Source organism: Cynocephalus volans, chromosome 6, assembly GCF_027409185.1.
Source record: "Cynocephalus volans isolate mCynVol1 chromosome 6, mCynVol1.pri, whole genome shotgun sequence".
Taxonomy (NCBI): Eukaryota; Metazoa; Chordata; class Mammalia; order Dermoptera; family Cynocephalidae; genus Cynocephalus; species Cynocephalus volans.
Genome location: NC_084465.1, coordinates 109,446,000 through 109,473,588, shown reverse-complemented (window position 1 = coordinate 109,473,588; position 27,589 = coordinate 109,446,000). Strand labels below are relative to the sequence as shown.

The 27,589-nt window shown below is 47.2% G+C and overlaps 1 protein-coding gene across 4 annotated transcripts in view; it reads right to left on the bottom strand.

Annotated features, from left to right (window-relative positions):
• Nucleotides 1-3,025: 3,025 nt before the first annotated feature.
• The window catches only part of ABCC1 (ATP binding cassette subfamily C member 1 (ABCC1 blood group)), a 131,679-nt gene continuing 107,115 nt past the window's right edge, over nt 3,026-27,589 (bottom strand). For 3 of the 4 annotated variants that reach the window (XM_063098694.1, XM_063098695.1, XM_063098696.1), the window contains 11 exons: nt 25,466-25,598; nt 22,847-23,054; nt 20,430-20,740; nt 15,432-15,631; nt 13,732-13,858; nt 13,075-13,176; nt 10,442-10,588; nt 8,939-9,097; nt 8,013-8,179; nt 6,684-6,878; nt 3,026-4,704 (listed from right to left, as the gene is read on the bottom strand). In XM_063098694.1, coding sequence (XP_062954764.1) covers nt 4,596-4,704; nt 6,684-6,878; nt 8,013-8,179; nt 8,939-9,097; nt 10,442-10,588; nt 13,075-13,176; nt 13,732-13,858; nt 15,432-15,631; nt 20,430-20,740; nt 22,847-23,054; nt 25,466-25,598 — 1,858 coding nt within the window. In that variant the 3' untranslated portion in view covers nt 3,026-4,595. The other variant, XM_063098697.1, reaches the window with a different exon arrangement.

Genomic DNA, 27,589 nt, shown 5'->3' with positions numbered 1-27,589 from the left:
CCCTTTTATGGGTGTGCTGTGGTTAGGCTACAAGGTCCCTTGGATGATGAGAAAACAGAGCATAAGTAGGTATCTGAACCCAGGCAGTCTGGCTTAAGAGCCTGTGTTTCCACTATTAGGCCACAGTGCTGCTGCTTCGGTTCACTGATAAGAGCTAACTCCAGTCTGGAATCTCACCACAAGGACAAGGAAGGAAAGGGCTTCCTTCTTTCCTTGAGCCAAGGGCTCTGTGTACATGTGCCACTGCATTTCCCCAGCACCTAGTACAGTGCACAGCACGTAGGCTCAGTAGATGGTGATTGTGTGGCAGGATGGATGGATGGATGGATGGACGGACGGACGAATGAATGAGCGAGTGAATGGCAGCACCGTGTATGAAGGTGTCCTCAGCCAGGCATGGCGCTGGGTGCTCTACCTGACCTGCTTTCATCCTCGCAACCACCAGCCAGCTGGATGTGATGACCCCAGTTGTACAGAGGCCCTAATGATTCACCCTCAGGAGATAGCCCAGTACCCAATCAAAGAAGCCAGTCATCGGTGCATGCTGTGTCCACACTCCACAGGGATTCAGCAAGGGGTAAACAGATGAACCCCTGCTCTCACAGATCTGCCATTCTAACACAGAGGGGGAAGGGGACAAGCAAGGCTGACTTCCAGGCGTAGAGAGAGGCCCAAGGCAGGACCTGGGGACAGCAGCAGAAATGCTGAGTGGCTGGAGAGGCCCGAGCAGGGCCAGAGGGAGGAGCAGAGGACAGAGGTCCTGGGAAGCCAGGTTGTGCAGTGCCGTGAGGTCCAGGCTGGCTGCTACTGTGAAGTGGGGACACAGGAGGGTTGTGACAGAGGAGCCACACAATTGACATATATTTTTATGGGATCACCATGGCCGCTGGGTCTAGAACAGACTCTTGATGTAGGGCAGGTGAGGGGCAGGAGCCAGGAGACCACCGAGGAAGCCCCTGTAGGGACATAAAGAAGAGATGAGGGTGGCCAGGACCAGTGTGGCATTAATGGGGGGAGGAGAAGTGATTAAATTCTGGAGGTTCTACAGTCAACTGAATTTGCCATAGGACATGATGGAAGGTGTGAGAATGGACAAGAAGCTCAGGCAACACTGGGAAGCATCGGCTGATTCCTTTCTCCTCTCTGGCTCCCGGGAGCCATTCCAATGAGAAGAGCTTTGCAGCCGCTGAGCCAAGGACCAGGCACATAGTAGGTGCACAACAAAGCCAATGACCCCCTTTCTCCTTCCGTGGCACTGCAGTACTCCCTGTTGAGGAGTTAATGCCTCACTCTGCCCCCTCTTCATAAAGCAGATTAAACCTGACCCTGGTCCCAGATCCCTCCTGAGCACCCCACCCACCCACAGGGCCACACCAGGTCAAACCTGCTTAGGATCTGACCTGGGATTTTAACACTCAGGGTCAGGCTCTGAGACAGAAACACATTTTACATCTGAAATCAAGCCTCCCCACCTGGCAGATCTGAATGCTACTAATTCTAACAGTCATGGCCTCACCGGCTCTTTTGTACAGAGCACCTTTCTGTTCTGGCGGTCACTAATGTAAGCCAATGATTTCAACCGCAACAGCAGTGCTCGAGGGAGAGCTAGCTGTGCTCAAACATTCCACCTACACATGTCCCTGGTGCACGGTTGTAGGGTGTGGCAGAAATAGCGTGTTCCCCAAATGCAGGCATTCCTCACCGCCCAGACTCACCCAATTTAAAGTCAGAGAACAGGGATGGCCGGCTAGCTTAGGTGGTTAGAGTGCAGTGTTATAAACAACAAGGTCATGGGTGCGGATCCCTGTACTAGCCAGCCACCAAAACAAAATCAGAAACTAAATACCCCAGTCCCACTGCCTCACTATGCAGAACTCGGAAAGCACATCGATTATAATGGGAGAAATACTTCTCTCCTGTGTGCACCCCTACATTCCCCCACTTCCTCTGTGGTTTGGCTGGTGGCATGTGACTCATTTTGGCCACTGGGCTGTAAGTGGAATTGGCTTGCATCACTTCTGGTTTAAGATGCTGAAGAGCTGCTGTGAGTCACTCATTCTCCCTTCCCTTGCTGTGGGGACCTGGAAGCCAGCTCTTGAGAGGCAAATTCACAGACCAGAATGGTCTGGATCTCTCGGTCACCGCCTGGAAGGCAGCTACCCTGGAGAGCTGCCTGACCTGCATCCAGAATCATACAAGAAATAAACCCTTGTGTTCATCTCCCAAGGTTTTGCAGCTAATTTGTTACTGCAGCACACCCTTGCCTATCCCAACTAATACAAAGTTGGGCTTTTCAAGGGTAACTTTGGCCACATGGGATTTCTGCCTTGCCTGTGTCTCAGAACCTGTCTTGGGCCACATGTACTTCACACATCACTGCTCAGCTTCATAACATCCCCATGAGGTGGGTATGATCAGCCTCGTTTGACAGGCAAAGCAACTGAGGCACAGAGGCTAAATGACTTGCCCAGGGTACCATGCCCAGCAAATGACAATAGCAGCACTCAAGCCCAGATTTGTGTGACCCTGAAGCCCAGGCTCTGTATGCCTTGCCAGGCTGCCTCCCCACTAACCACCACCTGATTCCTGACTCCTAAACTCCCCATTTCCTCCCCATCTCTCACTAGAGATGACATACAGCCATCCCTCGGTACTCATAGGAGATTGGTTCCAGGACCCCCAATGGATACCACAATCCACAGATGCTGAAGTCCCTAATGGGCAAAGTATTTGCATGTAACCTATGCATGTCCCACATACTTTAGATCATCTCTAATACTTACAATACCTAATACAATGTAAAGGCTATGTAAATAGTTATTATATTGTATTGTTTAGGGAACAATGACAAGAAAAAGTCTGTACCTGTTCAGTACAGACACGGGCCTAATTACATTCTTGATCGGTGGTTGGTTGAACCCGTGGATACAGAGGGCCAACTATATTTGCCAAAGAGAAAGAGAATAGAACAGACAAGAGGATGTCACACCTCTTCAGTGATGCCCCAAAGAAAACAGAACGGTCATTTAGAAAGAAATAAAATATATATTTTTTTACTGAAATTATTTGCAAATGTTCACGTTTCCAGTGTAAGGCATTACAAAAAGATCTCCCAGAAAAACTTGGTTTATCCAACGCGAAAGAATGATATAACTTACAAAAAAATAAATATATATTTCCACCTAAAAGAAGAAAGATGCTTCTCTGGGTTTGGAGTCAGCAAGTCTGACCCTCAGGCAGCAGTGAGCTCCCGCTGCTTTCTGGGTCTCACTTCGGTCTCCAGCTGAGACATCTCAAGGCCAGGCTTGGAAGTTCGCTGCTTCACCGTTTTCTTCCAGGAACACACAGAGCCAACTGTCAAATGCAAGGCCAGCTTTTGGCTATTCCCTGGGAATGCTGCACCTTGGCCCTCCTAAGAAATCAAAGTCCCACAACTGTTTTTCTCCCCGGAGCAGTATTTAAAAAAAAAAAAAAAAAAAAAAAAAAAATCACTGACATGGGTTCTTTTCCTGTCCTGGAAGAGAATCGGTATCTATGTCAAGTTCTCTACCAAGCCACCCCTTGGCAGCTAACCAGATGTCAAGGGTGAGAAATTTAAACCCAAACACAAAGAGAAGACTCAAGAGAACTCTTTTTGGTACCAATTGGTGATACTCAGGAGGTACCTCATGCTCCCTACTCTGAATGCTTCATGACCATCAGCAGATGTGCACTGCTTTCAGGTAACAAGAGGAGAAACCTGCCCTGGCAATGGGCAAAAAGAGCCAGGAAAGAAAAGACAAGGGAAAGAGTGGAGTGGAGTGGAGTGGAGTGGGTGGGAGGTGAGCAAAGTCGGCATTGAGAGATGGCCCCAGGCCCTGGAGTCCCAGGTCCAGATCACCTGTCCGTCAAGTCCCTTTGATGAGGACAAGGGATGTGGGTGCACAGGGCTGCCTCTGGCCTCTGAAGCAAGTCCCAGTGGAGGCAGCGCTGGGGTGCTGGTTCCCAGCATCTGAGCACCTGGAAGACCAGATGTCGGTAGGAGGATTACCCAGGCCCCTGGAACACTGCCCACAGGTGGTGACAATGATTTTCTCCAGGCCCCTCAACCTCAAGACTGCAGCCTTGCGGACAGGAAGCATTCCGGGTGGAACCAGACAAGGATGTAAGAGATGACAGGAATGGCCTATGGAAAACGGGAGCTTTTCAAAGACTCAGCATCTGCAGACTTTGGAGAGATCTGACACAGTTGGCTGGATTTGGTCACTAGCATATTTGACGAAACCAATTCCTCCGGAAGTCTGACTGCCAAAAATTCCTCTGTGGGAAGCACCGGGGGCACAAGTCTGTGTTCCAAGGGGTGCAAGAATGTGTGTCTTGCGGGGATCAGAGGCAAGGGTGTGCATGTTTTGGGTGGGGTGCATCTGTCTGTCTCCTGTTTCTTCACAGCCAATTCCAGGCAGGGGACTAGGTGGGTGGCTGCCACTATGTGTTTTGGTTTTGGGGGGTTTGTCTTTGTTTTGGAGGGGTTTTTTGGTTTTCAGTACGGGAGGCTTGGTTCTCAAGGATGCTGGCATGTTGGCCTGCAATTCTGACCAGCTGTGCCAGCTCCAGACTCACACTAAGCCTGCATCTTTGGCCATGCCGTAGAAGAGACCTCTTTGCTGTAGGAGGTCAGAGGGAGCACCGCACTCCCGGATTTCTCCTTTATCCAGGACGATCACCCTGTTGGGGGAGAGGACACAGACCTCGTAAGGGGTGGTAGGAAAGGGGTTGGCACCTTGTGTCCCCAGGATCCCACCCAGGCAAGTCATTGCTTTGAGTCAGGCCCCTAACATCTTCTGCCAGGACTGTTGCAGTAGCCTTCCAACTGCTTGCCCATCCTCAGTCTCTTTCTAGTAAATGTCAAATTCCCATGAAGCTACCTCCATAATGTCTGCCCCCACATCAATAATGGTGAGAGTAGTAATACCGATGATGACAACAGTATCTACTATTCACGTTCATTGTTCCTTTACACCTGGAGTAAAATAAAAAGATCTTAATACTGTGTACATCAAGGGTCAGCAACCCTTCCCTGGAAAGGGCAGATAGTAAATATTTTCAGTTCTGAGGGCCATATGGTTTCTGTTACAACTACTCATCTCTGCTATATAGTGTGAAAGAAGCCAGAGAAAACAAGAAAACGAACAGACATGGCTATGTGCTAATAAAACTTTATTCATTAAAGCAGGCAGTGGGCCAGATTTGGCCTAGGGGCCATAGATTGATGATCCCCAGTATACTGCTTCCTACAGGGTCCAACACTGCCTACTTCTGACCTCATTTCTGACTATTCTTCCCTTGGATCTCAAATATGTCAACACAGCACCTGTCACATAGTAGGTGCTCAATGATCTTTTAAAATTGCCATGTCACTCTCCTGCTTAAAACCTACCAATGGGGGCTGGCCAGTTAGCTCAGTTGGTTAGAGCATAACACCAAGGTCTAGGGTTTAATACTTTTACTGGCCAGCCACCAAAAAGCAAAACAACAACAAAAACACTCTCCAATGGCTTCATGGTGCTTTTAGAATAAGTTCCAGACTTCTTAACTGTGGTTACATGGTGCTAAGATTTAGCCCCTGCCAACCTTTCTGGCCTCGTCTAGTACCTTTGTCCCCTCAATTCCAACCTCCAGGCACACTGGCCCCTTGCTAGCCACTGAATTCAGTAAATTTCTTCCCATTTGAGGACCTTTACACTTGGCCATGCCCTCTGCCTAGAATATTCTTCCTTTAGATCAAAGTAGGCAAATTATGGCCCACTGACTGTTTTCTTATAAGTTTCATTAGAACACAGCCACGTTCATTCATTCACATATTGTCTATGGCTACCCTGATGCTACAACATCAGAGTAGCTGTGACAGAGACTACATGGCCAACGAAGCCAAAAATATTCTGGCCCCATACACGAAAAGGTCCTGGATTCCTGTTCTGGATCTTCCCACAGCTGACTCCTTCTCATCATTCAGGTTTCAGCCCAAATGTCACCTCCTCAGAGGCGCCTTCCCTGACCATCTATGCTAAATTCAAAACCCTCAACACCGTGGTACCAGGACCACACCATGACTTTCACGGGCCCTAGGCACTGATGCCTGTGGGGTTGCTTTCTTCATACGAGATATTAAAATTTCCTATTTTACAACTGTTGGTACAAAGAAAAACAGAATCTAGGCTGGAGTACATTCATTTTGTCCTTCTGATTTTTAAAAGAACATAAAACATTTCTGCAGGCCCCAGGCACGGAGCCTCCAGTGTCCAATGTATACAGTGGCCCTGCCTGGTACTTACTATCCCATCTCCTCATTCTATTTCCGTTCCAGCACTTACCAACCCCTGAAATCACCTGGTTTATTTATTTTTCTGTTCAATGTCTGTCTCCTTCAATTCAGCTACATGGTCCCTGAGGCAGGCACCTTATCAACAGCACCCTGAGAACTCCTCGGTGCCTGGAACAGTTCTAGGAATACAGGAGATACTCCACGCACATATACTGACTGGATGAGCCAGGGAAGCCAGAAATACCTGGTACTACCCGGGATCAAGAGAGGGTCCACCAACTAGGGCTGTCACCAAGCCCAAATACAGTGTTGAATGAATGAATGAGTCAGTCATTGGGGGGAACCTCTAAGGTCCAGGGGCCTTCTATGCCAGGGGCATCACCTTGTGTAGTCCATGATGGTGTTGAGCCGGTGCGCAATGGTGAGGACAGTACAGTCATCGAACTGCGTCCGGATGGTAGACTGAATGAGGTCGTCTGTTTCCAGGTCCACGGCCGCTGTGGCCTCATCCAACACGAGGATCTTGGTCTTCCTCAGCAGGGCCCGTGCCAGGCACACGAGCTGGCGCTGCCCAACACTTGATCAGGAGAAAAGGACCAGGAGACAGAGTCAAACCACCCCTTACCTTGAACCCAGGCCTGAGCTGGGAGAAGGAAAAAGAGACTTTGTGTTGCTTTGATCAGGAGAGCATGTCCACTCCCCACATCTGTGCCTGTGGCAGACATCACTAATCTATTGCAACACTATCTCCTGCTGAGCAAGAAACAGGCTCAGAATCATCCTGAACATGGGGCTCAGAGGTCATATTCAGAATATTTGTCCAGTTCAGTGGGAGTGGTGTAGCGTATAGCAAAACGGCCCCATATCCATGCATCCTCATCCCACTGCTAGGCCCCTGCAGTTGACTCTAGACTCAGCCACATGCCTTGCTTTGGTCAATGTGATGCTGGTGAACGTAAGGCCAGTGGAGGTTTGACATGGGACTGCATACTGGAGCTTGCTCATCCTTGTGCCTCTGCCATCACCATGACATGCCTGGCCTGGTCTGCTGGAGGATGAGGGACACATGGAGCATACCCTTATTGCCCCAGCTGAGCTGACCCCCAGACACACGAATGAGCCCAGCTAAGATCAGCAGAGCCACCCGATGACCACCCTGGCGTGAGAACAACTGATCACTGCTGCACTGTAGAAGATAATGGAGGGTACAGGGTTGGTTGTCATGGCTCCAAATAACCAAACCAGGCACTGACTAATAACACCAGAGCAGAACCCTGGAAGTTCCACACTGTTCCAGGCATTGACACTTTAGGTGGTGGATCATGGGCAGATCCCAGGGAGAAGGACCAAGGCAGTGGGCACAGTGGATAGGGACTTGGGGAGCTCAGAGCAGTCTGGTAGAGAAGCCTTCTAATAGTTTAACAACTGACAGCCACTCCCATTTAAATACAGCTGGTCTGAGAAAGGAAACCTATTGGCCATACCAGTTATTATACCTCAGGGTAAAAAGAGCCTGGATTGAAACCCACTATTTTACAGACATAGTAACTGAGGCTCCAGGAGGTAAAGGGACAAACGCCTTGTCTGTGGCAGAGCTGGCACTCAAATCCAGGTCTGACACAGATGCGAGAGGACAGAATCTTCAAACACCCCAACCAAGGCGACACCTCGGAGACCGTGTCCAGTGTCACCCTGCCCACACCCCACCCACCTCAGGTTCTCTCCGCCTTCTGCGCACTCATGGTTCAGCTTATCAGGAAGGCCTGACACGAAGTCCTTCAGGTGAGCCAGCTCCAGGGACATCCAGATCTCTTCATCCGAGTACTGGCTGAACGGGTCCAGGTTCATGCGGAGGGAACCCGAAAACAAAACGGGGTCCTGTTCAGAGAGGAGAGAGATGGCATGTGAAGCTCATGTCACCTTGGACATGGGTGGAGCAATGAGGTGGGGCATAAAACGTCCTCGCTGGAATTGAAGCCGGGGGTGCAGAGTTCCTCAGAATCACTCTTCCTGGAGATGCTAAGAATGAAAAAAATAAGTGTGAAAATCCTGGGTTAAACGTAATAAAATGGATTTCTTTTTTTTTTTTTTGCAAAACCTCCTAGAACCTTTGATACGCGAACGGATTAGGAACCTTCGAGAAGGGAGACACAGCCTGGGTAGTTCCTAATAGTAAAGGACTGTGGAGTCCTCCCTGTCCCCCAACTCCAAAAGAGAATCTTGAAAGAAACTTTAGGAAAAATTACACTAAAAGGCAACATATTCAGGAATCGCCACCTACAGGGACGGGTCTAGAAAATTCTTAATTTCTTGCCCAGTTCTTGGAAGGGTTAGAGATTCTCAGCCCGACTCTGCTACCCAGCAGAGAGAGATGGCGTCTTAGTGGACTGTGTTAGATGCTCAGGAAACTGCCTTTTGGGTGGCAGGAGTGAGAGACTGAGACCCAGTTAATTCCCATATTGTTATTTTTATATAAGAGGAGATTCAAGGGAGAAGCAGCAGCATAACTTCAATAATATTAACAATAATAATAAAGTAGGAACAAACTTACATTCGTCCTGAAAATACCCATATCCCGCTTTCAGTGCAACTGTAGGACCTGCCAGCCCCCTCAGCCCTGGCCCCGCCCGGACCCACCTGGGGGATGATGGTGATCTTGAAGCGGAGGTTGTGCAGGCCAATCTTGGCAATGTTGACGTCGTCGATAATGATCTCTCCTTCAGCAGACTCATTGATCCGAAACAAGCCCAGGGTCAGGGATGACTTCCCGGCTCCTGTCCTCCCCACAATGCCAACCTGTGGGACGTGAAGGGCCCAGAGTGAGGTGGGAAAGCTGGTATCCAGGGATGGCCCCTCTGCTCCACACAGCCCTCATTTCAGGTGTCTGCCCCAGAGCAGTTCAGTCATCTGGCCGACCCAACTCCCTCCACAGCCCTCTCTGTCACCTGCTTCCCAGAGATACTCCTTTAGGGGCTGTTTTGGCCAGAGGTCAAGAAGGACTCTCTCCTCTTTGCCAGGCTCCCCAAGGAATTAATAGCTCTTTGTATAAGTTACTAGAGATCTCCAACGAGACAGGCATCAGGCAGAAGGAATTTTCAATAAAGCTCTATTATTTTGAGCTCAAGAGGATATTAAGTCATCACCGTATTTCCCCATGTTGTCACATTGCTTTTCACTCCTCTGATGGTGAGTTCCCACCCTGAGCAGCTGGAATATCTCAAAGATTCGCAGATCCCCGGGCACCCCTTTTGATATGACCTGGTCTCTACTCATCCCCCTTGAGGGAACCAGGCTCCCTGGTTAATGGCCAATGACTGATGTTCCTGACCTCCAGTTATAACTGTCTCCCTCCCATCTGGGCTCCTGAGAGATGGGCTCTACCCTCTGACAGGGAGGTCACAGAGCAGCAGGCATGCAAACATCCTCATGATATAACATAAGCCAAAAAGACTCCACAAGAACATCGCACCCCCATCCTCACCCCATTCTTCCCTTGTAAGTTAGAGAAATTATCTTGTGGGAATGGAACATTCTGGGCCTTTTGGAAGGGACAATTTAACAAGTCTGAACATTGAGATGAAAGAAGCATCGTCCCCTGGCAAACGGCCAGGAAGACTCTTGGTCTGATTCCTGAGGAAGGTCAAAGGGTTTCAGGGCAAGGACATCTTCCAGGAACAGCTTCTTATTCTAAAAGATCGCTAACTTGAACATTTTCAAGAGGCCAAGCAGGTAGATGAACGAGGTGGGGAAGGACCAGGGTGAACAGGGAGGCTCACGTCTTGTCTACAGAGAGCCAGGCAGGGAGTGTGGGCCCAGTGTTGCTAGAGGTTCTGACCTTTCATGAAAAGCAGAGAATGGATTTTTATGTAAAATGATCCAGATTTTTCAATATTTGCAACTTATTCATATTTTTTTCAAAACATGTCAGTGGGCCACATTTGGTCTTTGGGCTTCCAGTTTGCAACCCTGCTGGACACTCTCTGAGCAGCTTTTGCTTCCACAAGCCCCTCCAAAAAAGCCACTCAACCCCACGGGATGGTGCCGTGACCAGCTGGGGGAATGACACTGCTGGATTCACCTGCCTGGTGGCAGCCTGGGCCTGACTGTGAATGATGGGGGGGGAAGGGGACGTGCACCCACCTTTTCTCCCCCATGGATGGTGATGTTGATGTGCTTGAGAACCAAGTCCAGGTCATCTCGGTAACGCAGGCTGTAGTCCCGGAATTCCACTCGGCCCACCTGGGGCCAGTTGCTAGGCGGAGCTGTCTCCTGGATTTGCCAGGGAGCCTTTGATCACAGCGGTGGGAGTGGGGGGAGAGGAGAGTAAGGAATCCGAATCCATCCCACGTGCCACGGATCTACCTGTACTGGCCTCTGCGACCCCTCCAACCTCACCTCCCTCCCTCCCTCCCTCTGGTCGCCACACTGGCCTCCTGGCTGTTGCTCGAACACACCCACGTGCCTTGCTTCCAGGCCTTTGTATTTGCAGTTGTCTCTACCTGGAGTTTGGATCCATCTCTTGCCAAGAGATTTACTTTATTGATTGATTGACTGATTGATTTTTGGCAGCTGGCCGGTACAGGGATCTGAACCCTTAACCTTGGTGTTATAACACTTCACTCTAACCAACCTCTGCCTGAAATTCTCCTCCCTAAACTACCCATTCAGCCTGCTCACATCCTGCAGCCTGCAGATCAGTTTGGACGGCCCTCCTACCCTGTGTCCTTCTAACACCTTCCCAACTTCATTCTCCTTCGAGAACTGGCTGCCTGCTTGCATTTAAGACTTACGTATCGGTTTATCCTATCGCCCACACCCACTGGACTGTCCACTCTGTGAAGACAGGTTCTTTAACTGTTCACTGCTGTGTCCCAGGGCTCAGTACACACAGCAGGTGCTCAATAAATACTTCAGGATTGAATCAGTGCAATGAGTGGTCTTCTCTGGACAGACACAGAGTAAAGGTGAGCTACCCTGGCTGCCTTCGAGGTCTGGAGGGCAATGATAAAAGCAGCAGCAAGAACTGAGACTCCCATGTGTCAGGCACCGTGCCAATGACGATCACTTGGCTCATGTAGTCCTCCCAGTGCTCCAGGAGGGGGTCCTGTCATTACCCCCAGATTACACACGAAGAAACTGAGACACAGAGGGTAAGTAACTTGTCCAGGGCCACAAGGGAAGAAGACGAATCAAGGGGACAGCAAAAGAGAACTTTTACTCTTTTTCCTCCATAAACTTCTTTTGTTATTATTTACAACAAGCATATCTCCATTTTATCATTTATGTATATAAATAAAGGGGAGACGCTGTAAAAACAGAGGGGACTAGAGAGAATGTGGTTGAACTTTCTAACTACATATAATAAATACTGTTATTTTTACAACATTTTATACAAATCATTCAATTGAACTGCATGCTTTAAATGGGTGAATTGCACATGAATTACCTCACTAAAGTTGTTATTCTAAGTTGGGTGGGAAACTCCCCATGTAGTGCACCCTTGTCTCCACAGGGGGGCACTCACACCTTCTGAACAATGCTCAACAATGACTTGAGACCTGGTCAGAATATTAAAGGACTGGTCATAGGTCATTGCTGTGAATCCCTCAGGACAGACCACAACCAAGGCCTTGGTTTCATTCCCAATGGGCAATTTCTTGGGAGGGAGTACAACACAATGTCACAGTCCCAAATCCTGGGTGCACCATTTACCAGCCCATTGGACCTTGGCCAAGTAACTTAACCCCTGTCTCACTTTCCTCACCTGTAAAATGGAGATAATAATAGCCTCTACTAGTAAGACTGGGTAAAAATCAAATGAATTATGCTAGATAAAATGTTTAGGACAAGGCCTGACACACCACAAGGACATGCTGTGTGTCCCTGTTATTATTGCTGGTGGTATCACCAGGCATTAGTTACTGTCATTACCACCTCTACTGCTGCTGTTGGTGGTGGTGTTCCAGGCATAATGAGGCAGTTATTAAGGGCGACATGGCATTGAAGTCTGGAGACATGGGTTCTAGTCCCAGCTATTCTACTGAGACACATGTGACCTTGGGGTCAGCCATCGTCCCTCCCTACGATCCCTTTTTCTCCATCTATAAAATGGAGACTCGGGTTAAATAACTGCAAGTTTTCCCAAATTTTGGTCAGTTCTTTACATCATGATTTCTGCAATATCCACGTACTAATTCACTTATTTTAACGTTTAACCAACTCATTTGTACTTTATTTTCCAACTTCTTTAAGAGGAAAATTTATATAAAATCACAAATTATTTTCCATAATAGAAGCTTTCCATAAAAACAAATAACAGATTTTTTTTATTTTTATTATTATTATTTTTTTTAACACAGAGCCAGTTGAAGGCTCAGCCTGAAGGCTGCTGTCTGTTGAAGGGAGATCATCTCAACTAGTAAGGTGTTAAAGACCTATTAGCACCAAACTAAGACTTTCTCTGTGATCTCATCAAAAGGCATAAAAGAGAAATAAAAGGGAAGAAACGTCCTCAGTACGTGACAAATGCTGTCTGAATGTCGTGACGGCATACCATAATCTTGTATATGAGCACCCCAAATCTTGGGGAAAGCTGGGATAACTGCCAACTATTTTCTTGCCCCAAAACCAGGTAGTTCTAAGTAGGTACAGCAAAGAGGCTAGACAAGCGTAAGATGGACTCTACCTGGTGGGATATCCAACTCACCCTCCCGCTCAGAGGCAGAAGATATACAAGACATGGCTCAGAGGTCAGGCAGGGGCCCTTGCTTTACCTCCTTCTCTGTTTCCGAATACTCCTTGAGTCTTTCCACGGCCACAACGTTGGTCTCCAACTCCGACGACATCCGAACCAGCCAGTTCAAGTATGTGGTGACCTGCAGATGAAAGAGTCATGTGGAGTTTCTAGGGGGATCACCCATTATTTTATTTTCATGATGTAATTCTGAATTATGAAATCTTTCAGATAAGAAAGATACAGAATTTACCAACCCCACCTACAGCCATCACCCAGACCTGTCACACTGCTTCTCTCAAGCACATTTTCCAAATAACCCATGGGCCACACAAGTAATTAGAAAGGAAATGAGAAAATATTTTAAACTAGATAATACAAAAACAATGTATCAAAATTCATGAGGTACATCTAAAGCAAGTGTTCTGAGGCAAATTTATAGTCTTAAAAGTATTTCCCTTGTAGCAGAAGCCTGTTCTTGGGCCACCAAGGAGTCTCCTTGACTGACAGTGAATGCTGGCCACCTGTCAAACTCCTCTCCTGCTCCAGCCAGGCATCTGTCCCCGCTCCTCAAGCTCCACTCGGCTCTCTTCCCCGCCCCCACTCCCACAGGAATCCAAAGCAAAGGCCTGGGATGTGATAACCAGCTCCCCCATTAGGAGACTTTAACAAGCCAACCTAGAGTATCCCCACTTACCTGCAAGGAGTAAGACACCGAGAGGCCCACCAAGCCAGCGCTAAGGTTGTGCCGGGAGATCACCGCAAACAGAGCAGCAAACAAGACGATGCAGTTGCCAACGTACTCCAGCCGCACGGCCAGCCACCTGCACCAAAACACACGGGAGAGCAGACAGACACATGCAGAGTCAGTTTCTCAAAGACCTGGTTTCCAGTTCAAGGGGGAAGGGGGGACCCCTTTGCTAATTGCAATAACTCCCCAGTAGTTCCAGAGAGAGGCCTGCTCAGCACTGCTCCTTTAAAACACAGGGGGAGGTGGGCCCAAGGGACACAATTTCAGTAACTCTTCATGAATCCAGCAAGCCCAGGGACAAAGACAGAGTTCTCCAGAAGCTAGCTGCCCAGGAATCTGAAGCTTGCCTTAAGGACCAACTTTTTCTCACTCGAGCCTTTAAAACAGACACACATATGCATTTTTAAAAAGCTGTCCTGGAAATCCTTAAGAACTAAGAAGTCATCACTGTAAGGGGCACTGCTGTTTTAAAATAAGTCTCTTATTGGCGAGCTGGACGGTTAGCTCAGTTCATTAGAGCATAGTGTTATAACACCAAGGTCAGGGTTCAGATCCCCATACCGGCCAGCCACCAAAATAAATAATTTAATTAATTAATTAAAACCAAATAAGTCTCTTAGCAAGAGATGGATCCAAAGGACACATGAAAACCATCATTTTTAATGTCCCTGTAACATTCCTGGGCCAGGACTCATCCTAATTTCAGAAAGGTTAAAATGTATTACTTTACCTTTTAAAATATAAACAGATCTTTTATTTGTTTAAAGCTAACTTTTGTAAGATATCATGCAGCACTAGGAATATTATTGTAGTGTTTTGAAATACAAGCCATTCTAGGGGGGTGGTACTGTCGAGCTTTTGCCACTACAGCCCTAATGTCCATGTGAGTGATCTCCATGTCGTGTGAAATACTCCACAGACAGAGCTGGATTTTGACAAACTCCCTAAAAATTCTGCAAGGGATGTCACGGTCTCCAGTAACCCACGGTCTCCCCACTCAGCCTTACACTGTGGGATTATTCTGTGTAAGGTGATTATGGGTCACTTCCAGGGAGGACACTGTTAGCTGCCTCCCCTGCATCCCACTTTTCTAACCCACTTTTCAAGAAAGTCTATCAGGATGCAAATGGGTAAGAAGGATGTTATTTTAGGGATAAAACAGATACTTCTCTAAATTCAGCAAATAATTAGAGAACTTCTGCCCCTTTCTTTGATGCTATTCATTTCGGATCCACAAAATAGCGATTTCGTGGTTAGCTTCTGACGTACCTTACACAGGTGTGCATGATCTCCTCAGTCAAGAACTGTGTTACATAAATACTCAGTAGCACCTTCTGCCTGTCACTGATGATCTTGTGTCACCAGGACCACAGTTAAAGGACAGTGCTTGCCGGGTTTGCTGACTCTGTAAGAACTCTGTCCCTGCACTTACATGCTGCCAGAGTGCTGCATGCCTCCAGTGTTCCTGTCTGCTTTTGATGGTTAGTCTGTCCCCTCCTCTCGCCAAGTCTGTCCACCCTTTCTGCAAGGGCCTGAGTTTGGCTGGACACCCTCCTCCAAGAAGAAGACGCATAGAGGAAATAGAGGAAAAGGGACAAGGCACTACGAAGGCTTCCTCGCCCCCTCCCGCAGCCTGGCATGCCCACCTATTGGCCACGATGCTGGGGTAATAGGCCTTCTGGTTCTCATCCACCTTCAGGTCACTCTCGTGGATGAAACGCTCCTGCTCTTCAAAGGCACGGATGACGCTGACCCCCAGTAAGGTCTCGTTGAAGTGGGAGTAAACCGGGGAGCGGCTGACCGACTCGAGGCGCTTCAGCTGCCGGGAGGAGGCCACGTAGAACCTCTGGGGTGGGGGAGAGAATAGATGTGGGAGGGAGAGTTGGTGAAGGTCCCCTCATGCCATTCTCCCGGGGCTGTGCTGGAGAAAAGTCTGGACGTAACCCGTACCTCCGAGCAGGCAAAATGTTGGGGCTGGGCTGCTCTTAACAGGTGTTCCTGCTCACATGGAGAACTGCAGGCACGGTGCCACCACCGCCAATGACGGCAGTGATAATAGTAATAACAGCTAGCACTTACTAGCCCGCTGTCCCAGGCACTGTTCAAGTACTGTTCAAGTCAAAACGTACATCAGCTGATTCAGTCCTCACAAAAACCTACATGGTGCTCATTCCTCTTTTACGATGGATAAACTCAGGCACCAAGAGGCTGGTTAGCCCCCTCCCCAAGGTCACATGGCTAGGAAGTGCAGAGCTGGGATTCGAACACTGCTAGTCTGGCTGCAAGTGCTAACCACTATACTGTCCTGCCTCTCTGAAGCCCTTAACCTCCAGCGTTTTCTGGACCCAACAGTGTGGTTTTAGGCACAGGTTTGGAGGTCAACTAGGCCTCAGTTCAAATCCCGACTACTACTGATTAACAGTATAAACACGGCCATGTTACTTTATTTCTCTGAGCCTCAACTTCCTCATCTGTAAAATGGGAACAACAAAGCTTGCTTGCTTTACAGGATTGTTGGGAGGATGACATGTAAGAATCACACACTCTTACATGTAACATATCATGTGTTTGCACACAAACACACATCTCATCTATCATATATACATACAGAATGTCACTAAGCACAGTGCGTGGCAATATTAGGTTGAACCAGAAGACATGGCTGTTTGTGTAGGTAGCAAATGAATGAATATCAGCAATTTCACATGGTTCGACCTAAGGGTAAGTACTCAATTAGATGGCGGCTATTGCTATCATTAAGGGAGAGAATTCTGACCATTTATCACACCCCTCAGCAGTGACGGTACCCACACAATGGCCAGTGCCAGCACACTCACCCAAGCTGACACACCCATGAGGATAAAGTGGCCTCCTGCTGCTCTCAGGGGTCACAGTTCTTAGGGGCCAACCACACCCCCTAGCGTGACTCATCCTGCGTTTGCCACCATCCCTGTCTGGCCCAGGCTGTTCCTCATCACCCTGCAGATGTTAGCGCAAATGTCACTTCCTGGGGGGGGAGGGGGCCTCCTGTCCCCTGGGAGCCATCTCCTGGGTAATGATGACACTACATTGAGAGGGCAAAGACCACATCTGCTATGCTCCTGGCATTCAGCCAGTGCCAGGCACAGAGCCTTACTGGAGATGGAAAAAGGGCCTGTTACCCTCTGGAAACTCCGAGGAGCCAGGTAAGACACTGGACTGGTGGTTTGAGGACACTTGTGCCCTCTTGGCCTTGGTTTCCTCATCTATCCAAACGGAACTAGTGAGACCAGGGTTCCCTGTTCCAAAGGTGCTAATGTGATAACTTACATGCAACTGCTTTATCAATAGCAGAGCCGGACAGGTACACAAAGGGTTGTGAGGGACATGGCCTTCCTGCCTCCTGCCCCAGCTGGGTGCCCTGGGCCACTTCAGGCAGTCCTTCCATGGGGGCCACCGAATACAATGGTGGCATTTACAAGGCCTCTGTGACCAGCAGCTTCTTTCTGGGTGGTCACAGGGATGGTAATTTGAAGCTGTGGGGGGCAGCCCCTTGGGGGCCCAGGACCTCTGTAAGCTAACCTAGGGACCATGCAAACCCAGGCCTCGGGAGGGTCTCCGGACAGCTGTCCTGCAGATTCCTGGAACATGGCTCAGACGTCTTTGCTCCTCCAGCAGTTCCCACTGAAATCCAGACCCCTGGCCCTGCATGATCTGTCCCCACCTGACCCTCGAACCCCCCCTTCTCTAAACCAGTTTCCTTCTCAATTCAGATGCAAATCGTTCCAAAGTGTTTTACCTGCTCAGTTACTCCACGTATCACTTCCACAACTCTTATTTACTAGAAAAATCCAACCCGAGATGAATTTTTGTTCAGAAATGATCTGATTTTCTAAAAATTATTCGCTTGTCTTTTTCTCTCTAGTCCAGCAGCACAAACTACCTGCTGGACTTGGCTTACTCTTCCAGAGGGTGAGGCGGTGTCTGACGCTCCCGATTAAACAGCCGCTGCACAAGCGCCTGCCTCGTGCCAGGTAATGGGCTGACAGCTCAGGCACTAAGACATGTGGCCGAGAGGTTTTCACAGATGTCAAAGCCCATAAAGCAGAAAGGCCATATTCCAGTAACATGGAAACTCCAACAGGACCCTGCATCATCTTATCTCTTACATGACCTTTTTTTAAAAAGAACTTGCTTTTAAAATTAAGACAGTAATGTATATCGATCAAAAAAAATTTGGAATATATAGACAGGAAGATTAAATAAAAATGACATAAATCCATTATCCTGAGAGAAGCGCTATTCAAATTTCAGCACATAACGTTTAGATTTTTTTTTTAACCAAAAAAGCGCATCAGTGTGCATGTATGCGTGCCTATATATACATATACCTAAAAGCTGCTTTTTGTGATATACATACACTGTAAATTACACTAAATCTTTAGTTTATGCAGCTTGATGAATTTTTATATTTATCTACACCTGTATAACCACAACCTCATTAAAATATAGAACATTTCCAGCAGCCCAGAAAATTCTCTTGTATCTCTTCACAGTCAGTAATCTTTGTCCCCCAAGGAATAGCTACTGTTGTGATTTCTATCACCATAGGTTCATTTTACATGTTCTTAAACTTCATAGAAATGACATCTCACAGTACATATTCTTTCGTGTCTGGCTTCTTTCGATCATAATCACATCTGTGAGACTCATCCATGCTCTTGTGTATATTAATAGTTCATTCCTTTTTATTGCTGAATCATTTCCACTGTATGAGGGTACTTTAAAAAGTTCTTGGGAAAATAGAAGATACTATGAATTTTCCCACGAACTTTTTGAAGTACCCTTGTATAACTACACTACAATGTCATTCTCCTGCTAATGGACAGCTGAGTGGTTTCTAGTTTTGGGTGACTATAAATCAAGATGCTAAGAGCATTCTAGCATTGCTTGTTTTCTCTCATTGCTTTTGCATATATACTTAGGAGTGAGACTGCTGGTTTATAGGGTAGGTATATATTTAGCTAAAAGCCATTAAAAACAAAAAACAAAAAAAAACATAACCCCAACCCTTAGAAAGGCAATGTTTTCATTTTTGCCTCCCTTTCCTGCCCTGCCCACACACATCATGCATTTCTTTTTAGTTATAATGACAGTGTGCATAAAACTTGATCCTTTGCTAAATTCACTTCCTTTGTTGTTTAAAAATAAAATAACTGGTGTTGCAACAACGGTGTTTTCCTAACTGTCCCTGTTAAGAGCTACACAAATGTTCCATCATGGAATAGCTCCATGGTGTACCCAAGATCCTGCTACTGGCAGATACCTGAGCTGCCTCAAAAACCGCACTTGGCCAGTTTTGTTCTCTTAGACTGGGCCCTACAGGAAAATCTGTAGTCAGGGTATGAACACAGATCACATTTTTGGTAAATGCAGTTGGATGATTCTCCAAAAAAAAAAAAGTTTGCACCAATTTCAGTAGGATACAATGAGGCCCCAAGAACTGGACCTACACTCTCTGATTCCATCTTTGTTCAAGTTCACCAATCACGGGGCCACAGCGTGGTGGGGTCTGGGGGCTGGCTGACTGGACCAGGGCCTCCTGGACCCCACCAGAAGAGCCGCAACAATGTGGTCTGAGGTCTGGTGCACTTTGTGCTTTCTTACTTTTATTTAGCGTTGCAGTCAGAACACTCCCATCTAAACAACCAACTACTACTAGCAATTATGCTTCAGTTAATTCTTCAAAAAAAGCTCAAGCTTTGGAATCAAACAGACTTGGGTTCACACTCTCAGCTCTGCCACTTGGCCAAGATGCTTCCCTTCTCTAAGCCTCAACGTACTCATCTGTCAAACAGAAACACTGTATCTATATATCTATATCACAATCAGCTAAGAAACTGCATGTGTTCCAAGAACATATGATAACAGTTTCTACAGAAGGGATGTGGCAGAGACTACAATTGCCTAACCAATATCCCCTTAAGAAACTTCTGGTTGGGAACTGCAACCTGCCCAACTAAAAACTATACTTCCCAGCCTCCCTTGCAAATAGGAGGTCACATGACTAAGTTCTAGACAACAGATGTTCTCGATCTTGTTTTCTGAACTACAGATGTGATGGCTGGCGCTCTAGCAGCCATATTGGACCATGAGACCAACTTAAAAATGGAAGGCTTCTGCAAAGATAGTGAAACAAAACAAAACAAAAAAAGAAGGAATCTGGGATATTAAAGTCATTGAGTTACTATACCAGCTCTGAATGCCGACATCTAAATTTACACTATAAGAAAAAAAAAACACATATCTGTTTAAGTTCCTATTATTTACATCTCCATTATCTACAGGAGGCTTAGGAACTAAAGAATTTATACTTAAAAAAATTTCAATAACAAATATTCCTTATAGCTATAGGTTTTTTTCCTTTTCCAATTTACAGCTAGAAATAAAAACAAAATAGAACTTATTAGAAAAAAGTGCATTTTGTTATTGCAAGCTAAAAGCAATCAATTTAGGTATTTAAAATGGACAAAAACAAATCTAAACCTCCTCAATCCTCAACAGCTCCACACTGGGGAAATGGTGAGATGAAATGAGCCCTTAGGTGACAAGAGAGCACAAGACGTAGCAGGGCTCATCCCGGACACCAGGACACCACTTCTCACCTGGACGAAGAAGTAGATGAGGCCCAGGGGTGGGATGATGACCGCGGCAATGGGCGTGGCCAGCAGGATGATGATGCAGGCACCGATGACGTTGAACAGGGAACCCATGAACATCTTGATGACCTGCGGGATCATTGAGTCCACCGTGTCCAGCTCCTTGGAGAAGCGGTTCACCAGGTTCCCGCTGGGGGTCCGCTCAAAGAAGCTCATGGGTGACCGCAAGACACTGTGCAGCAGGTCCAGGTGCAGACGGCGGGAAGCGAAGATTCCCCCGATGGACACGGCCATAGAGTAGCCAAACACGGTGACACCTACAAACACTCTGGAGTTAAACTCCACAGTGGAGAGAGGGGCCAAGGGGGGTCGGGCGCTGCAGGGAGGAGTGGCCACATGGACAGGCAGGCCGGGACTCCCCACTTCTAATAACAATGCTGTTATTATTTATTAACCACTTACCATTTGCTAAGCAGTATGCTAGGGTTTTATATTCATCTAGTTTTCATGACGACCCTGAATAAGTTCTAATCACTACCTATTTTACAGATGAGAAAACTGAAGCCCAGAGAGGTGAATTCTTTGCCCACAATATACTCAGATGATCAGAAGCAGAGCTGGGATTCTAATCCAGGCAGCCCACTCCAGAGTCACGCTCATCATCTACATGCTATATTCCTGTAGGCGAGCACTATCCCATAGAACTTTCTACAATGATGGAAATGTTCTTTATCTGTGCAATACTGGAGCCACTAGCCACTACTGGCTATTGAGCACTTGAAATGGGGCCAGTCTAACTGAATAACTGATTGTTAAATTTTATTTAATTTTAATGAATTGAAATTCAAATAGCCACCTGTGGACAGCACAGCTCTAGAACAGACAGTGTTGCTGTGTGAGGCCAGGTAAGCACCACACCCTCTTTGTTCTCTACCTTCCCTCAAGTATAACCTGGAAGCCACAGTCATTTGTCCCATTGGCAGGGGGAGGAGAGGTTAGAAATTAAGAAACTCAAGAAATCTATGTCTGCTCTCTGACAGCTTTTTTCAAGGCCATCTCCTCGAGATCAAGACATAGTTATGGCTCCTCTGAACAACCCACAGCAGGGCACTGTTCTTTCCAGAGTGGCAAAATTTCATAGGGATGGAGGCTTTTATCTTGGTTTCTTTAATCAGGAAGAAACCCAAAAGGCGGGGGCTAAAACGACAGGCTCTGGAGCCAACACTGCCAAACCCTGTCTCTGCCAATTACCAGCTGTGGGACCTTCCACAAGGTCCGACCTCTCTGTACCTCAGTTGCTTCATCTGTAAAATGGGGACAATGATACTTACCTTGGAGCACTAACAAATATAAGTTCCCTACCTGGCAATGTGCCTGCCATATAGGAAGTGCCTGAATGTGTCAGGTATTTATACTTATTGTATACACATATAAATCAGATGTTCAATGTATGGGTATATGTATATACGGTTTTTATGAGCACATAAACATGCAGCTCATATACTACACAGCACAGCAGTTAATAGCCTGGGCTCCTGTGTGAGATTGCTTCATGCAATTCCAGCTCCTCCATGTATTTGCTGTGTGACTTTGAGCAAACTACTTAACCTCTCTGGGCTTCAGTTTCTGCATCTCTAAAACAGGGAAAATATTAGCTCCTACCTCATGGGATTGCTGCAAGGATAAAATAAGCAAAAACATGTAAAAGTGTTTAGAACAGAGCCAGGCACCCAGTACACACTAAATATCAGCTGTTATTATCAATGCTATTGTATCTGGGGACCTTCATGGGACCACAAAGAAGGGGTATATAGCAGGGTTTCTCAATGTTGTCACTACTGACAAGAGGTGGGATAATTATATGGAGCTGGATAATTCTCTTTTGGGGGGGTGGGCGTGGAGCTGTTCTGTGTATTGTGGGATGTTTAGGAACATCCCTGGCCTCCACTGAAGTTGTGACAATCAAAAGTATTTCCAGATACTGTCAAATGTCCCCTGGGGGGGGGGCAACACTGCCCATAGTTGAAAACCCCTAGTATTAACTAATTTCCACCCTCACAGAGCAGGTCCACAAATGAGACTTCACAGAAGCCCCTTCACCCTGACAGAGCAACTAGGGACACGGGGGTCCTCCCAACTCACAATGCTCCCAGTCGCCTCTGTTCTCAGCTTTCCTCGTCTATAAAATGGGAACACTGGCACTCTCCTCCCTTCTATCTCCTAGAGCCGTATGAAACAAAGCATTCAAGAAACATTCATTCTGCAAATATCTGAGAGTCTACCAGGTGATAGGTACTATTCTTCTGGGTTTGACTTGGTTTGCAGGTTCACAAAACCCTAAAAACTTGGGGGGCCCAATTCTATAATCACAGGTGCCAAAACAGGTGGGGTGGGGGTGGGGGGTGGGAGGTGGTGGCACGCACCTTGAGAAATGCCCAGGGCCCCATAGACGCTCAGCCGGACTTTAGTGTGCTCCTGGGTCCCATTGACAATGGGGTCATCAGTCCAGAGACTGAGCCAATAGTTAGAAGCCAGGGAGGCCACGTTGTTACACAAGAAAAGGAAGATGCTCAGAAAGGAGATGAAAAGTCCAATCGCCTTCATGTAGTTCCAGTACACGGAGAGCTTGACCTGGAGATCAAGGGAGAGAAAACATCTCATAAAACACACCCCGCCCCAGCCACACAAGGTCAGGGAGCTCCACAGCACCCACACGGTCCAGCCCGCCTACCTTTGCTCACACCAGTAACACCCTCCGCATTAGTTATTCCACAAAGAAAGCCAGCAGCAAACAAAGCCAAAGTCTCTGCCTTCATGGAGCTTCCAGATGCGCCTCGAGAGAGGCCTTCATCAAATCATCATCCAGACAAATACACAACTACAGAGAAGGACTGTAAATGGCACCTAATCCTACGAGAGTATAAAACTGGGCATCCTGACCTAACCCAGGGTGGAGAGGTATCAGAGGTGGCTTTCCCTGAAGAAGTGACATTAAAGAGTTTAACCAGCTGAAAATGGGAAAAAGGCACTCCAGGTGGAAGAGCCAGCATGTGCAAAGGCCCTGGGGTAGGAGTGAACGCAGCACATTTGGTGAAATGAAAGGAAGTGGGTGGGGGGAACGAGGGGACACGGGGCAGCAAGGAACAGGACAAGGCAGGAGAAGCAGGTAGCGGCCAGACCACATGGGGCCCGGGAGATCCTGCTCATGATTCCCACCATTACTCCAGGACTGACAGCAAGCCATCAATGAGTGTTTTTGTTTTCTTCTTCTTCCAAGCTCAAAGAATGAGTATCAATGAATTTTAAGCAAATGGGAGGATGTGACCTGTAGCCTAGCAACTAAGACCAAGGTCACCTACAACCCCACAACTGTCCCTCACTTCCATCATTCCATGTGCTCTGAAAGTGGAAGCTTCCCATGGCTTGGTGCTTGCCCAGCTCCACGAGGCGAAGCAGGGGGAGGGTTCTTTCATTCCTATATTCCCTGGGGAGCCCAACATGGGGGCCAAATAAATACCTGTGGCCTCCTGATGCCAGAGACAGGAGACCCGCTTTAGACCAGCGCCCTGCCCAATCTGCCTGGCTTAGTTTCAACAAACTCCAGGTATCTTTCCCTGTGCGTGTGTTCATTGTCATTTCAAGTTTTCACGCTGAATTCTGGCTCAAGAAAATCATCTGACTCTACAATCTAGCAGAAAGATGAAAGATCATGTGATTGCTTCCTTTTGATTTTTTCCAAGTCTCTGATCTTGAAATTGAAATAGGGTATGGGGGGGGGTGTCAGAATTAAGAACATGTTTATTTCACCATTTGGCCCCATCATGTAGCCGAGCTCGAGCTGCCTGAGGTCCCTGGAATCAGCCTGCAGGGCTGGGGGATCTGTTCCTCGTGAGCACTGAATGTGGTAGGCACAGGGGTCAAAAATGACCGGGTGTATTGAGCCCAGCTCCTCTCTTGGTGCGACTCTGGCAAGTTATAAGCAACAAGCCTCAGTGTTCCTCACATATAAAATCGGGATCATACTGGGACCCATGTCCTCTGGTTGATATGGAGATTAAATGAGAATTAAGTGGTCCTGGCATCTCTGGCTGCTCCTGCCCAAGTTCTTGACTCAGGGTCATTTCTCTGGCACCCTGGAGGGTCAGTAAGAGCAGGGGGAGAGGAGACACTACATCTGCACCTCTGCCACCATCCATGGCCCCAGGTGTGACACCATAGAGGGAAGAAGGCAGGAACAGAGAGTCCTGAGAGGCTCTTGATATGTCTGGGCAGACCTTAGAGAAAGGGCCCCAACCTCCCCTATTGGGGTACCAATAAGATTTTTTTTTATCTGTGTACTTATTTTTTACTTATTTTAAAACCTCCGTTCTTCTTTTCTTTAACATAACCATATATATTTTTAAAAACAAACTTTGGATCATTACCATACATGGAAAATTACTGGCACTTACCCCAAAATAGATGATCTTTAAAAAAACCAACAAACAAAAACACCAAGAGCTTGAAACCTGCTCTCCTCATTATGAAGAGAGGCTGGCTATTGTTCGGTTTTACAGGCTAGCACCCAACTGCGACTTTCTCACTAACGTAATCATAAGGACTAAAAGAGAAATGAGAAAACATTTCTCTATATCATTTAGTGTTCTTTAGTGCTGCCTCTGTGCACAACTTGAAACCATGTCATGCACAACTTAAGCCCAGGCTGTGGGAAGCCCTGATTTAAAGCATCCAGGTCACCTACAGCTAGTGAGAGGCCCTGAGTTGCTCAAACGCAAGGTGGCAGTCAGTACAGCAGAGACTACAAGTGCCAACCTTGGAGTCCAACTGCCAGGGTTTAAATCCCAGCTCTGCCACTCACGAGCTGCAACCCCAGGGAAATCATGGAGCCTTTCTGGCCTTAGTTTCTGGTACTGTACATAGTACTTTACAGGCTGGTTATGAGATGCATGAGTTAGTATATACAAAGCTCTCTGCACAGCGCCCAGCACACAGTGAGTGCTCTGTAAACTCCAGCCATCATCATTTAGGGAGCCAGACCTCACCTGCCCTGTCTGAGCCTTGTCCGCTTCCATCAGCTTCCAGGTCTCCTCCTTGGCCCCAGCTTTCTGCAGCTCCGCGGTGCTATTGTGCTGCCTGCTAACGTCCTCGCCGTACGAGGAGGAGCTGCTGAGCTGTCTGGGAAAGCAGAGCATGGGAGTGTCAACAAAATGAAAGCCTTGGGCAGGGTTGGCAGGCCCCACAGCTGGAGCTGCTCATGTGGGTCTGAGCCGTGGCTATAATCAAGGCGGTGTTCCCACGTGCACACACACCCCGTGTGTTCCCCAAGGTTACACGTCCCCAGTGTTACAAGTCCCCAGGGTTACATTCCCTAGGGCTAAAAGTCCCCAGGCAGGGATGAGGGCTATGGGCAAAACAATCTATGACAATCTGTGATGGTCTGAATAAAGCTGGTGGCCACCAAGAGGCAAAAAATGCTCTCTGAATAACGTCTGCATAAAGCAAAGGGTCTCCCGTGGGGGACCTGGGGCAAGACGCCCCCCATCTCTGGCCACATCTGTAAAATCAGAAGATTGAACTAGTTTGGAACTTCCCCCCCCCACCCCCCAGTTCATTTTATTTTGGGATCTTTTTCATGTTTGAAAGACGATCTGAAACCAGCACTCTATTTTATCTTTCTTTGGTTGGTTTGATTTATTTAATTTTGAGGTCAATTCTAATTTTCTGGTAATGTTACTTGCATGTAATTTCAAATGTGGAGAAAAGGTGCAAGAATAGTGTAAAAGACTGTCTATCCTTTATCCAGATTCACCAGTTCCTATTTTGTCTCATTTGCTCTATCATTCTGTTTATATATGTATAAATTACATGCATGACTTATACAAAGTATATTGTTTGTCTGAAACTTTTGCCATTTAATTTTTGATGTTCAAATATTTTAAACATAAAAGTACCAAATATATAAAACAGACACCATGTTACCCACCATCCACAAGTAACAAATAGTAACATTTGGTCCTATATGCTTTAACTCTCTTTTTGGGGGGAAAGAAAAACCCAGTTCATTTGACAAGCACTAATGACACAGGCAAAATTAAACATGAAAAATATTTTTCTCTTTCCCAACCCTTTTTTCCTCTCCCTCTAACCCCCCAAGGTAACCACAGTTCTCAAATCGGGGTGCTCCCCATCTGTCCATATTTTTTGTACTTTATTACCAAGGAGTATGTCCATAAGGATACATGTATTTAATTTTAAGCTAAGAACTTTTCGAACTTTCCCTTTTGGTTAAAACCTTAAGTGGAAGCCTAATTTAGAATGGCAGAGCAGAGGTACTCTGGGAGAAGAAGAGGGTGGCAAGCCCATCCTCAGTGGCCATAGCAACCCCTCCCTCAGGTTCCTGCCAACTCCACAGGCCTAAGGTTTTATGGAGGCCTATTTCTCTAGAAGCCTTTTGAACACCTTCAACAGAGGACAGCTAACCCATGCCTGCTAGAGCTTCTAGGTCATAAAAATGAGTGAAGGGGGCCCAGCCAGATCTCAGGGAACCCAAGAACAAAAGTCTGTAGAGGTGACAGTCTCTCAGCTCCAGCCAACGGGTGCTCTGTGAACACAGTGCCTTTTGTGGGCCATTCTTTCAATTCTGTTCAGAAAAAGCTGAAAAATCCAGCTATTTACAAGAAATTATGGAAACCAGGCCAAACACAGCTACGGCTCTTTGCAGAACTTTCTATTCCTCCCTCCGCTACTTATCACTGGGACAAGACTATAAGCTACCTGAGGGCAGGGGTGCTGCGTGAGTCCTCACCGTACCCTCAGAACTGTGTCCCCCAGTAACACTTCCTGAAGGCCAAATAAACCTCTGGCATTTCCCTTCCTTAGACCTGGGCCTGAAAGTGGGCAATCTTTCCTTACCCATGAGATCTGCTCAAAGGGCTTTGGCTGAGGCCAAGAGTGGTGGAGGGGGCCCCCCTCCAATCCAAAAGCAAGAGTGAGCTCTCCAAGAGGCAGAGGGAAGGATTAGGACCAGCTCTGGGCGCATCACCAGAAGGAATCTAGAATCCAGTTGGGGATTCTGGAGCTAGGGCTTCTTGCTCTGTGCCCTAGGATACCAAGAGCCCAAGCTCCTAGGTCAGAAAAGCTCCAGTCCGTCCATCTTCACGCACTGC